The sequence below is a fragment of the Orycteropus afer genome, unplaced genomic scaffold (assembly GCF_000298275.1).
Source record: "Orycteropus afer afer isolate SDZICR_OR568_19922 unplaced genomic scaffold, OryAfe1.0 scaffold00270, whole genome shotgun sequence".
Lineage (NCBI taxonomy): Eukaryota > Metazoa > Chordata > Mammalia > Tubulidentata > Orycteropodidae > Orycteropus > Orycteropus afer.
The window spans coordinates 1,085,816-1,099,310 of NW_006921857.1; the positions used below are offsets into that span (position 1 = coordinate 1,085,816).

The 13,495-nt window shown below is 40.3% G+C and overlaps 1 protein-coding gene across 1 annotated transcript in view; it reads left to right on the plus strand.

The window, feature by feature from the left end:
- Nucleotides 1–13,495, plus strand: part of FRAS1 (Fraser extracellular matrix complex subunit 1) — a 541,721-nt gene that overhangs the window by 302,904 nt on the left and 225,322 nt on the right. The window contains exons 45-46 of the mRNA XM_007950381.1: nucleotides 4,564–4,683; nucleotides 4,955–5,134. Coding sequence (XP_007948572.1) covers nucleotides 4,564–4,683; nucleotides 4,955–5,134 — 300 coding nt within the window. The remainder of the gene's footprint in view (nucleotides 1–4,563; nucleotides 4,684–4,954; nucleotides 5,135–13,495) is intronic.

The window sequence follows — 13,495 nt, forward strand, 5'->3', positions numbered from 1 at the left end:
CCAGCATCTTAGATTATTTGCTCAGCATACAGATTGAATCAGTATGGTGAAAGGGTACAATCCTGATGCACTCCCTTCCTGATTTTAAACATGAAGTGTCCCCTTGTTCTGTTTGAATGACAGCCTCCTGGGACAGGTTCCTCATGAGTACAGTTAAGTGTTCTGGAATTCCCATTTTTCTCAATGTTGTCCATAATTAGTTATGATCCACACAATTGAATGCTTTTGTATAGTCAATAAAACACAAGTAAACATCTTTTTGGTGTTGTTTGCCTACAGTCAAGATCCATCTGATATCAGCAGTGATATCCCTTTTTCCACATCCTTCTCAGAATCCAGCTTGCATTTCTGGAAGCTCTCTGACAATATAATGCTACAACAGGTTTTAAATTATCTTCAGTAAGATTTTGCTTGCCTGTGACATTAATGGTATTGTTTGATAATTTCTACATTCTGTGGGATCCCTTTCTTTGGAATGGGGACAGATATGGATCTCTTCCAGTCAACCAGGTAGAAACGTCTTGGCATAGCTGAGTGAGTGCCGCCAGCACACCATCCATTTGTTGAAATATTTCAGTGGGTATTCAGTCAATTTCTGGAGCCTTGTTTTTCACCAATTCCTTCAGTGCAGCTTTGACTTCTTCCTTTAGGACTATTGGTTCTTGATCACATGCCACCTGCTGAAGTGGATGAACATCAACCAATTTTTTGGGGTATAGTGACTTTGTGCATTCCGTCCATGTTCTTTTGATGTTTCCAGCATCACTCAATATATCCCCATAACAAATGTGCTGTCGAGTCAGACCCGACTCATAGCGACCCCTCCTTGGGTTTCCGAGGCAGTATCACTATGGAAGTAGATTGCCCAGCCTTCTTCCGAGGAGTTGCTCGTGGGTTTGAACCACCAGCCTTCAGGTTAGCAGTCAAGGGCCTTAGGCACTATGCTACCAGAGCTCCTATATCCCCCATAGAAACTTTAAACATTGCAACTTGAGACTTAAATTTTTTCCTCAGTTCTTTCATCTTGAGAAATGCCTAGTATGTTCTTCCCTTTCAACTTTCCAACTCCATGTCTTTGCGTATTTTGTTAAAATAATTGACTTTGTCTTCTTGAGCTGCTCTTTGAAATCTTCTGTTCAGCTCTTTTATCTTGTCATTTCTTCCATTTGCTTTAGTTATTCTTCCTTCAAAGGCAAGTTTTAGAGTCTCTTCTGACATCCATTTTGGTCTTGTCTTCCTTTCCTGTCTTTTTATGACCTTTTGCTTAGTTCATGGATGATGTTCTTGATGTCCTCCCACAATTCCTCTGGTATTTGGTCATTGGTGTTCAATGCATCAAATCTATTCTTTAGATGGTTTCTAAATTCAGGAGGGATATATTCAAGGTCATATTTTGTCTCTCATGGACTGTTTTAGTTGTCTTCAACTTTAAATTGAACTTGCATATGAGCAATTGATGGTCTGTTCCACAGTCAGCTCCTGCCCTTGTTTTGGCTAAAGATATTAAACTTCTCCATTGCCTTTTGCCACAGATGTAGTCAATCTGATTCCTGTGTACTCCATCTGGCAAAGTCCACGTGTATAGCTACTGTTTGTGTTGTTGAAAAAAGGTATTTGCAATGAATAAGACATTGGACCTGCAAAATTCTGTCATGTGATCTCCAGTGTTATTCCTATCACTAAGGCCAAATTTTCCGACTACTGGTAATTCTTCTTTGTTTCTAACTTTTGCATTCCAATTACCAGTTATAATCAACACATCTTGATTGCATTTTCTGTCAATTTCAGACTGCAGAAGTTGGTAAAAATCTTCAATTTCCTCATCTTTGGCTTTGGTGTTTGGTGTGTAAATTTGAATAATAGTAGTATTAACCGGCCTTCCTTGTAGGCGTATGAATATTATCCTATCACTGACAGCATTGTGAATGAAACAGTAAAGCAAGATAGAGCTTGAAACATTCTTTGTGGTAATGAATGCCATGTCATTTTTCTTCAATTTGTCATTCCTGGCATAGTAGATCATGTGGTTGTCTGATTCACAATAGCAAAAAACCGTCCATTTTAGCTCACTAGTGCCTAGGATATCATGTGTTCCATTTCCTTTTTGACAACTTCCAGTTTTCCTAGATTCATACTTCGTACATTTTATGTTCTGATTATTAATGGACATTTGCAACTATTCTCATTTTGAGTCATGCTACCTCAGCAAATGGTTGTCCCAAAAGCTCTACTTAATCCACATCATTTAGCTTGGCTCTACATTGAGGAGGCAGCTCTTTCTCAGTCATATTTTTAGTGCCTTCCAAACTAAGGGGTTCATCTTCTGGCACTCTATCAGATAATGTTTCAGGGCTATTCATTAAGTTTTCCAGTAATATATCAGACAGTGTTTCACTGCTTTTCTAAGGTTTTCACTGCCCAATTCTTTGAGAAGTGAAGGATCTTTTCCTTCTTCCAAGTTTGTCTTAGTCTGGACGCGCCACTGAAACCTGTCCACCATGGGTAACCCTGCTGGCATTTGAAACATGGTGGCATAGCCTCCATCCTCACAGCAACATGCAAGCCACTGCAGGATCACAAACTGACAGACAAGTTTGTCTCCCTTAGCTGTTTCAAGCTGCTCCATGGAGTGAAAAGGTTAGATTGGGCAAACCCAAACCAAACAAAACTCACTGCCATTGAGTCATTTTTGACTCATAGCAACCCTCTTTGAGTTTCTGAGGTGGTAAATCTTTAGGGAAGTAGATTGCCCGGTCTTCCTTCCACAGAGTGGCTGGTGGATTTGAACCTCCAGCCTTCTGATTAATAGTCAAATGCCTCAGGCACTACACCACCAGACATTCTTAGAATGGGCAAAGAGATGTTACTTCCTTAATTATTCCCTGCTTTGGTATCTCCTTTTAAAAAATGTGATCAGGCCCATTTTCCAGATGTTTGGTTATATTTACTATTGATTGTTGTTTTTGATGTTGTTAGGTGCCATTGAGTTGACTCCGACTCACATCGACCCTGTGTAAAATAGAACTAAATACTGCCCAGTCACTGATAGGTACTTATAAAATAATTTGAGATATTCAGGCAAACAATTCTTAGGGTTTAAAATAATAGTTTCATCTTAAGATAGAATTTCCTAGGTTCTACAAAGCAAACTGGCAAGAAGGTCAATTGACAAGAAGGTAATTCTTTACTGATTACATTATCAACAAAAGTAGACATCAAATCCAACAGTGAATAGTAAGTTAAAGCATGAAGCTGTACTACCTGACCTTGAATCCAGGCTGTGCCAGTCAATAGCTGAGAGGTCTTGCTTGAGTTGTATAATCTCTGTGCCTCCATTGCCTTATCTACAAAATGGGTTGTTGTGAGGATTGAAAAAGTTAATATGTACATCTCTTACAGCAGTCCCTGCCAAAGCCCTTATGTGCTCTCTACATAAAACCAGTTGCCAATCTCATTGATTCTGACTCATGGCAACCCCATGTGTTTCAGAGTAGAACTACATTCCACAGGGTTCTCAATGGTTGAGATCTTTCTGAAATAGATTATCAGGGCTTTCTCCCAAAATGTCTCTGGGTGGATTTGAACTGTGAGCCTTTTGATTAGTAGCCAAGCACTTAACCATTTGTAGCACCAAGCACTTCACTCACTATGCAAGTGTCAGCTAATTGACACTTTGACAGAAAGTTAATGGGAATGATGCTTTGGATTTAAAAAAAAAAAAAAAAGTAATACATTCTAATTCTTCTTTTGGATCTTTTTTACTTCTTTATAGAGCTTACTTATTCATCTGTTGCTCATTCGTGTATTTGGTTATAACTCGTATAGCTCCAAAAATGATTTAAAACTGTAATGGAAAATGGGGTGTAAAGAGTTCTGGTAAAATGGGTGTATAACAAGGTCCCATCAAGTGATGGATTGATCTGTATGGCAGTGGGTACCAAGTTATATAGTTGGAGTGAGTACTCATTTATATGTGGGCAATGTTGCTGATTTAGTTTTCCATGAGAGCTTCTTAAAGGCTGAACTAAAACCATTTGTCATTGAGTTGATTCTGACTCATGGCAACCCTGTGTGTGTCCTAGTAGAACTGTGTTCCATAGAATTCTCAGTGGGCTAATAGATCTCCAGGACTTTCTTCTGAGGTACCTCTAGGTAGACTTCAGCCTCCAAACTTTTGGTTAGCAGCTGAGCATGTTACCCATTTGTACCATGCAGGACCTCCAGTGGCTGAAGTCAACTCAAAACTCACTGCCATCGAGTCGTTTCTGACTCATAGCGACCATCAATGGGTTTCCAAGGCTGTAAATCTTTACAGAAGTAGAGTTTTCAAAAAAGCTAAGCCTAAACCATAAGGGATACCACTTTGGGTGAATTATGCGGAAGTCTTTGGTTATAAGGAAGTTGATGATGGGAGAGGAAATGAAAACTTCAGATTAAAATGTCAAAAGCAAAGTGTGAATTGATTCATTGGTGTGAACACTAATCAAATTCCCACCTCACACTTCAGAAATAAAGGCAGAAAGAATTAATAGCAAATCTGAATTTTCTGTTTTCTTTTTACAGGGCAAGTAGAATACAGTCATGGAAAGGGAGAATCTGGTGGAAGCTTTACTTTTAAATTTGATGTGGTTGATGGAGAAGGAAATAAATTGAATGACCAGTCATTTTCCATCAGTGTTTTAGGTAAGAAGGCATCGGATTTCTAATATGAGAAAATTTGAGCAGTTCTTTGGTTATTTAGTTCACATATGCTCAGCTTGAGGCTTGAACCTTTTTCTTCACCTTGACAGTGTGTAAATTATATCCTTTCTGTTGTGTGAAGTTCTGGCTTTTTGGCAAACTCTCTCAGGGATAGGCCTAAAGGTTACTCTGATCTTACTCTTAGTCATCAAGCCTAAAATTGAATAGGAAGCTGAAAAGATCCATTTCAAATTACTTTTTCTAATTTTTTTAGAAGACAGATTCCCACCTGTCATTATTACCAATAAAGGTCTGGTCTTGGATGAAAATTCAGTGAAGAAAATCACCACTCTGCAGCTTTCAGCCACTGACCAGGATAGTGAACCTTCAGAACTGATCTACAGAATCACCAGGCAGCCCCAGCTTGGCCACTTGGAACACGCAGCATCACCAGGTAAGTCTTCATCTCTTGCTGCATCAAACCAAAAGGTTGTTGTTGTTGTTGTTGTTATGTGCCATTGACTCAGACCCGACCCATAGCGACCCCTCCTTGGGTTTCTGAGGCAGTATCACTACGGAAGTAGATTGCCCCATCTTCCTTCTGGGGAGTGGCTGGTGGATTTGAACCTCCAGCCTTCTGGTTAGCAGTCAAGTGCCTTAGGCACTATGCTACCAGAGCTCCCTAACCAAAAGGTAGGGCTTAGTAAATGTTGAGGGTAGCCACATCATATATATACATACAGCTACAGTCTGCCTTGTTGTTGTTAGTTGTCATCAAGTTGGCTCTGATTCATGGTGACCTTATGTATAACAGCATGAAACACTGCCCAGTCCTGTGCTATCGTCACAATTGTTGTTATGTGTGTGTCTCTTATTGCTATTGTGTAGTGCTTCCCAACCTAGGGGCCTCATCTTCCAGTGCTATATAGGACAGTATTCTGTTGTGATCCATAGAGTTTTCATTGGCTCATTTTCAGAAGTAGGTGACCAGGTCTTTCTTCCTAGTCTGTTTTAGTCTGGAAGTTCTGTTAAAACCTTTCCATCATGGGTGTTCCTGCTGGTATTTGAATTACTGGTAGCATATCTTCTAGCATCATAGCATCATACAAGCCACCGTAGTACAACAAACTGGCATACAGGTGGTGAAGAATCTGCCCTAATTAGTGTTTATCTTCTATATCTCTAATGTAGACCATCATATTATATGATATATATATTTTATATATTATATATAAATATAAAATATACCTATTATATAATGTGTTATATATATATATATATATATATATTATATATTATATATATTATATATTTTAATGCTTGACACATAGTATGTGCTCAGTAATGCCTTGCTGAAACTTGAAAAGAAAAATTGCAATTTTATATAAGCAGTCTTGTTTCCACAGCTAGAATTTCAATTCCTTTATGGTAAACACTGTACCCTTTTCTTCTTCTATAACCCCTTCAGCATCTGACACAGTATGCTTAAAAATATATGCTTAAAATTCAATTCAACAAATGGCAAGTGAGCATGTATATTGAATAAGATTCTATATACTGGTGAAACAAAGATAAATGAGATACAATCTTCACCCTCTAGAGCTTCATACTCTATTGAGTGAGATAAGGAACCTCTGCAGATAACTATAACTCAGGAAAGAATATGGCAGGTATTTTAAGAGGTATATAAATGTGGTGTCCTAGGAGTTCAAAAGTGGGAGAGAATACATCATGTTAGGAGGGTACACTAAGGTGACTGTTAAGAGTGTCCCAGGAAGACAGAGTTTGGGCCAGCTGTAATTGTGTTATATCCAGTAACAGTAACAGCATGCATGGCATATTGGGGGAAAAAAAAATAAGTAGACGAGTTTAGCTGAAGGATATCCTGAAAATAGTAGGAGATAGGGCTTGACAGGCAAACTGAGATTTTGTAGGTCTTCAAAGCTAGGATAAGCAATTTCTATTTAATTCAGTAGGCAAAAGGAGTCACTGCAGAATTTTGAGTAGGGAAACTAAGTTAAATTCATCAGGTACTATCCAATAGGATGAACTGAAAGACAGGAAAAGGAAATAGGGACAGAAAATGTTTACATTTTACTAAGTAGCAGCTAGTGAGGCTTCATGTAAAGAGACAGTAGTGTGAGTGGTAAGATGAGAATACTGTAAGTAATAATACTGGTAACTGTCATTGTTGTCAGTTGCCTCATGATGACATTACGTTTAACAGCATAAAACGTTGGCCAGCCTTTATGATCACTGTCTTCATGATTGTTGCTATGTTTGAGTCCATTGTTTTAGCTGTTATGTCCCCATTCATATTTGGAGTGCCTTTCACCCTGGAAAGCTTATCTTTAAGCACTGTGCTGGACAGTACTCCGTTGTAATTCATAAGGTTTTCATTGGCTAATGTTTTGAAGTAGATCTCCAGGCATTTCTTCCTAGTTTGTCTTAGTCTGGAATGTTTGCTGAAATCTGTCTACCATGAGTGACCCTGCTGGTACTTGAACTCCCAGTGGCATAGCTTCCAGCATCATAGCAACACACAAACCCCTACATACAACAAACTGACACATAAGTGGTGGACTTGTATTTGTATAAGGGCTCTTAGCCAACTCAATTCATCCTTCCTACACCCTCACAACATACACATACAACACCCCCTCCTCCAGCATCACCCAGAACTCAGACTTGACCTGCCTCCCTCACCTCTTCTACCTGCTCATTTGTTGTTGTTGTTAAGTGCCATGGAGTCTGTTCTGACTCATAGTGACCCTGTGTAGAGTGAAACGTTGCCTAGTCCTACACCATCCTCACAATTGTTGCTATGTTTGAAGCCACTGTTGCAGCCACTGTGTCAGTACACCTCAGTGAAGGTCTTACTTTGTTGCTCACTCTCTACTTTTCCAAGCACGATGTCCTTCCCCAGGGACTGGTCCCTCCTGATATCATGTCCAAAGTACATAAGACAAAGTCTTACCATCTTCCCTTCTAAAAAGCATTCTGACTATAACTCTCCCAAGACAGATGTGTTTGTTCTTCTGGCAGTCCATGAATCATTATTTTTCACCAACACCATAGTTCAAAGGTATCAATTCTTTTGGGGTCTTCCTTATTTGTTGTCCATTTTCATGTGCATATAAAGCAATTGAAAATACCGTGGCTTGAGTCAGATGCACCTTAGTCTTCAGAGTGACATATTTTCTTTTAAATGCTTTAAAGAGGTCTTTGGCAGCATATTTGCCTGATGCAATACAGCCCTTAATTTCTTGACTGCTGCTTTCATGTGTGTTGATTGTGAATCCAAGTCAGATGAAATCCTTGATGACTTCAGCGTTTTCTCCATTTATCATGATATTGCTTATTGGTCTACTTGTGAGCAAGAAGGATCTGGTAATCTACTTAAAAAAAATGGCCAGTGAAAAACTTATGAATAGCAGTGGACCTGGCATCTAGTAAGTAGTAAATATAAACATGGATTGGATGAATGAAGGAAGGAAGGAATTTCAGAGGATGAACCTCAAGAAGTTAGCAGTTGAATGGATATAAGGGATGAGAGATACGTGCTGACTAAACAATCTAAAGGTAGAATTGTCTTAATTCTTGCAGCTGAGAGATGTGACAGCTTGCTGTGGATTTAAATCTTCATTGCAGAGCAGGAGAAGAACTTGCCCTTATGGTACTCACTTTTTAATGCAAGGAGTCAGACAAAAAAGCAAACAAGCAGGCAGATATACATCAGATGGTGATGAGTGTATAAAGGAGAGAAACAAAGACAGGTATTGGGATGTGTGCAGGGATCAAGGGGCTAAGGGGAAGCCTCCCTAATAATAAGATTAAACAGAGATCTGAAGCAAATGAGGGAGCTAGCCATGCTGCTACCTAAGGAAAGGGTATAGCAGACAGGGGTTGGCAAGTGTAAACATGAAGCAGGAAGGAGCCAGGTTTATCATGTTTAAGATGCAGGTAGGAGACCGGTATGGCAGCAGCAGAGTGAATGAGGGAGACAATAAGAGGAGATGAGCAGGTAGAGAAGGTAAGGGAGGCAGGTCAAGTCTGGGTTCTGCGTGATCCTAGAGGAGGGGCATTGTGTGTGTATGCTTTGAGGGTGTAGGAGGGATAGATGGAATTGGCTGAGAGCCCTTATACAAATAAAATAGGTGGCCTATCATTTTGTGCCAAAGTTCTTGAGGGAAGTATATAGATCAGCATCCCCAAGACCTTGGCTGCATGAGATATTTGATAACTAATTCATGAGCTAATTGCTCCTGCCAGAATTCTGTCAGGTTGCTGATTATATTTCTCCAAAGATGAAAGGGCACATTCTTGGCTGTTGTGTTAGGCAACTGCTTCTACAGTGCATAGAGACTTGAAAGGCTCTGAGCTTCATGCAAAGCACTGCCAGTTACCTACCTGCTGGTAAGTCACAGTCTTTACTCTTCTCTGAGGCAAGCTGTCATAGAATCCTATGTGAGATTTCTCTAAATCTGCCTTTTCTGGGCTTAAAGTCTGATTGCTAAGGCCAGGCCAGCTCTATTTAGTCTACTGTACTTTAACTCCCTCCTGGGACCCACCACCAGTTGCCATGGAGTCAGCTCTGACTCATAGCAATGCCATGTGTCAGAGTAGAACTGTGGGTTTCAGTGGCTGATTTTTTGGAAGTATATTGCCAGGCCTTTCTTCTGAGCACCTCTGCATAGATTTGAACTCCATCCTTTTGGTTAATAGTTGAGCATGTTAACTGTTGCACCACCCAGGGGCTTGCCTCCTGGGACACTAAAATGAAGGGACCATCAAGGACCCAGTTTCCTGACAGCTAGTTTCCTCACCTACCCTTTTCCAATAGGTTTTGCTTCCCAGTCCATGTTTTCTCCCATTCCCATCAATTTTTCTTAGTCTCCCTGTTTCTAGTTACTGTAAGTAGAGCACATATGAGAGTCCAGTTCCCCGACTCCTTACTTATGGGGTCCCCGTCCCCATTGCTAATAAAATGTAGGGGTCCCACCCCATTTGTCTCAGTGGATGAGAATGTGTCTACCAGGAATTGAAGTGAATCCAGTTTTTTGTTTGTTTGTTTGTTTTTTCATGAAGAACACAGCAACTCCCAGACCAATGTCTATAGTATAGGCACTGAGCTATTTGGGACCAGATTCCTCCATGGAATTATCAGTTGCCACCAGTATGAAGGAGCTCTGGTAGCATAGTGCCTAAGCCACTTGACTGCTAACCAAAAGGCTGGCGGTTCAAACCCACCAGCCACTCCTCGGAAGGAAGGTTGGACAATCTACTTCCGTAGTGATACTGCCTCGGAAACCCAAAGAGAGGTCAACTATGAGTTGGGTCTGACTTGACGGCACATAACAGTAACAACAACCAACCAGTATGTGGGTACACACTTTTAGATGGTTAACTGTGAAGTGAAGTTAGTCTCATGCTGCCTTTCTTGGTCAGCTGACTGATTCTGACTTTGCCCTTTAGATAGAGAAAGTGTGGCAGTCCTCTTTTCTTCCCCAGAAGAGATATAGGAACTAGATACATATGAACTGTGTAGTAGACAAGCATGGGCCTCCTGTCACTGAGGAGAGTCCAGTTCCTCTGTTTGTTGAACTTTCAAGGTTTAGAGGCCACACACTCATGTCAGGGTTTTTACCCAACCCCTAAGCCCTAAATACTCTTTTTCTTGGGAAATCAGACTAAGGAGTTATATTAATTAGGATAAAGACTAAATTGTGGGGACAAAGAGACACATAGTGGCTTAAAGAAAATGGAAGTTTATTTTCTCTCACAGAATAATCCAGAGGCAGATAGTCCAAAGTTGTCAGGTGACTCAGCAATCTTCAACTTGAGGCTTTCATCTCTGGTCCACAGTGGCTACTGTAGTTATTGTCATTCCCAAGCCAGCAGGAAGGGAGAATAGGTCAGGGGAATCCACATCCATTTCTTTTAGAGGCATGGCTGGAAGAGCACATCTCTTTTGATCATGTCCAGATGGAAAAAAACATAGCCACACAAAGCTGTGAGGTGGCTGGGACGTATAGGTTCTAACAGAGGAGTCAAGTACTTCACTAAAATTCAGAAGTTCTATTATTACAGAAGAGGAGAAGTGCTATTGGAATATAGCAATCTCCAGAACGGCACTGGTTCTGAACTGAGAATGGGGTATTTGGTTGTCACCCTCAAGGAGCAAGTTGTCACACTGATTGAGATGAGGGAGAGGTAGCTAAACAGCATTCGGAGGGCAGAAACAAAGATGTTAAATGTCCTCTAATGAATAGTAAAGGAGCTCTGGTAGTGTAGTGCCTAAGGCACTTGACTGCTAACCAGAAGGCTGGTGGTTCAAACCCACCAGCCACTCCTTGAAAGGAAGGTTGGACAATCTACTTTCGTAGTGATACTGCCTCGGAAACCCAAGGAGGGGTCGCTGTGAGTTGGGTCCAACTTGACGGCACATAACAACAACAATGAATAGTAAGTCTCGAACAAAGTAATTACCCTGCTCAAAAGGCCAATCGTGCACTCATTGAGAAACTGAACTGTGGTGCCTAATCCAAAATCTGATTTCCTTTCCTTGATTTTTATCTTTATTCCTAATGTTGTTGTTGTTGTTATGTGCCATCGAGTTGGACCCGACTCATAGTGTTGAGAATACATCAAAGAGTACTCCCACATGCTAGAGTCCCCTCAATCACTTACAACATATCTTCCTCAAAGGCTGAAGTACACATAATGGCCTCTTGGCCAAGATCCTCTATGATCTGTCAGAACTGAAGGAAACTACCTTACCTACCTACTTACCTGGGTAACACAGTGGTTAAAGTACTCAGCTGCTATCCAAGAGTTCCATGCTTTGAACTCATCAGCCACTCCATAGGAAAAAGATGATGTGGCAGTCTACTTCCATAAAGATTTACAGTCTTGGAAACCATGGGTGGCAGTTTTATTCTGTACTTTAGTGTTACTATAAGTTAACTTGAAGGCAGTTTTTTTTTTTTTTTTTTTTTTTGCTAACTCACTCCCTGTGAGTCAGAATCAGCTCAACAACATAAAACAACAACAACATCCTGCCTAAATACATTTAGAAACCACAAAATAAGTGGCTCCTTCTTATATCAATAAGTAAGGCAACCCCAATTAGCTTCCTCTCCCTGTCAAGGTCCACTGAAACATGAGGATGATTTTCAAGAAAACTTTTCAGATGAAAGAATCATATTTAATAAGGGTAGAACCATAGGAAAGTAGGAACAGAGGATTCCAGAGGTAGGTCTTCCTATCTGTAGGATCCACAAAATCTTTCTAGATTTGGTTTGAAATACTGTTTGAAGAAAAATATTGTTTACAATGCTTAGTCTCATTCAGCCTCTGTGAATCATAGATTATTGTTGTTGTTGTTATAGGCCATCAAGTCTGCCCCGACTCATAGCCACCCCTCCTTGGGTTTCTGAGGCTGTATCATTATGGAAATAGGATTGCCCAACCTTCCTTCCGAGGAGTGGCTGGTGGGTTTGAACTACCAGCCTTCTGGTTAGCAGTCAAGTGCCTTAGGCACTATGCTACCAGAGAATCATAGATTAGAAGATGTATTTCTCTACATTTCCAACAATTTGTAACCAGTTAATATATTCTTTTTCATCAGTCTGAGAGCTGCATTTTCACCTAGACATCAGGAACCTAATAGTCTTGCCCTTACATAATAAAATAGAGCCAATCAAGACGTCTACCCTCATAAAAATTTGAAAGTCCTTCCATCACTTTATTAACCAACAAAGGGGGGGGGCTTAAATTCTTAACTCCATCTTTTGATTATTATAAAACCTTACAGGGAAGGTTTGTAAGACTTACAAAAGAGCAGCCTAAACTTTCTCACTTTATACTTTGTACCTGCTGCCAAGTTCTCATGTCTTGAAGAAGGTAAGTTAAACCTAATAAAAGTATAAACTCTTTTCAGACAAGCATCTCTTCCCCTTCCCTACCATGAGTCATTAACATGGTTCTTGATCTCTTAAACTCACCTCTGAAGTTCTCTCAGAGAAGTTGGAAATTGGTTCAGAAACCATAATGCAACATGAACCAGATTTCAAAATGGAGTGGAACATCATGAAAATCCACATGGCTTGCATAAATGACATTACACTTAAGGATTGTACAGTCAAAGCTAGGATCTCAGTGCAGTGGCCTTGGCTTTGATTCTCTGCCATCCCCAGTGAATCAGGCTACCTTAGAGCCCAGGCTGCCTCCCAGGATATGTGAGCTAAAAGGGAGGTTAAACTGTTCCAGGCTATTCTGATTCCTCATTCCTCACTAGTTTTAAATTTTTGTGGAAGCTTACCTGTGAATTTAGTCCATATGTATGGTAAAAGAGAGCCCCTTCTCAACTTTTGGCTAACTGGTCATAACTGCCTTACATGTTAGCCATGAACCTTGTCACCACAGCAACAGCCATATGAAGCATTATTTTTGATCAACAGATGTAGTTTTCTTATTAGTATACCTACTCAATTTCCCATATTAAAAATCTGCATGTACACCAATGTACATTACAACATTACTCACAAGAGCCAAAAGTTGGAAACAATCTATGTGTCCATTAACAGATGAATGAATAAGTAAAAAGGGGAGCACTGGTGCTGTAGTGCCTAAGGCATTTGACTGCTAACCAAAAGGCCGGCAGTTCAAAACCACGAGTCACTCCTTGGAAGGAAGACTGTCAATCTACTTCCTTAGAGATACCACCTCGGAAACCCAAGGAGGGGTTGCTATGAGTTGAGATTGACTCAATGACAGTGAGTTTGGTTTTTTGGTTTTACATGCATGGTGTATT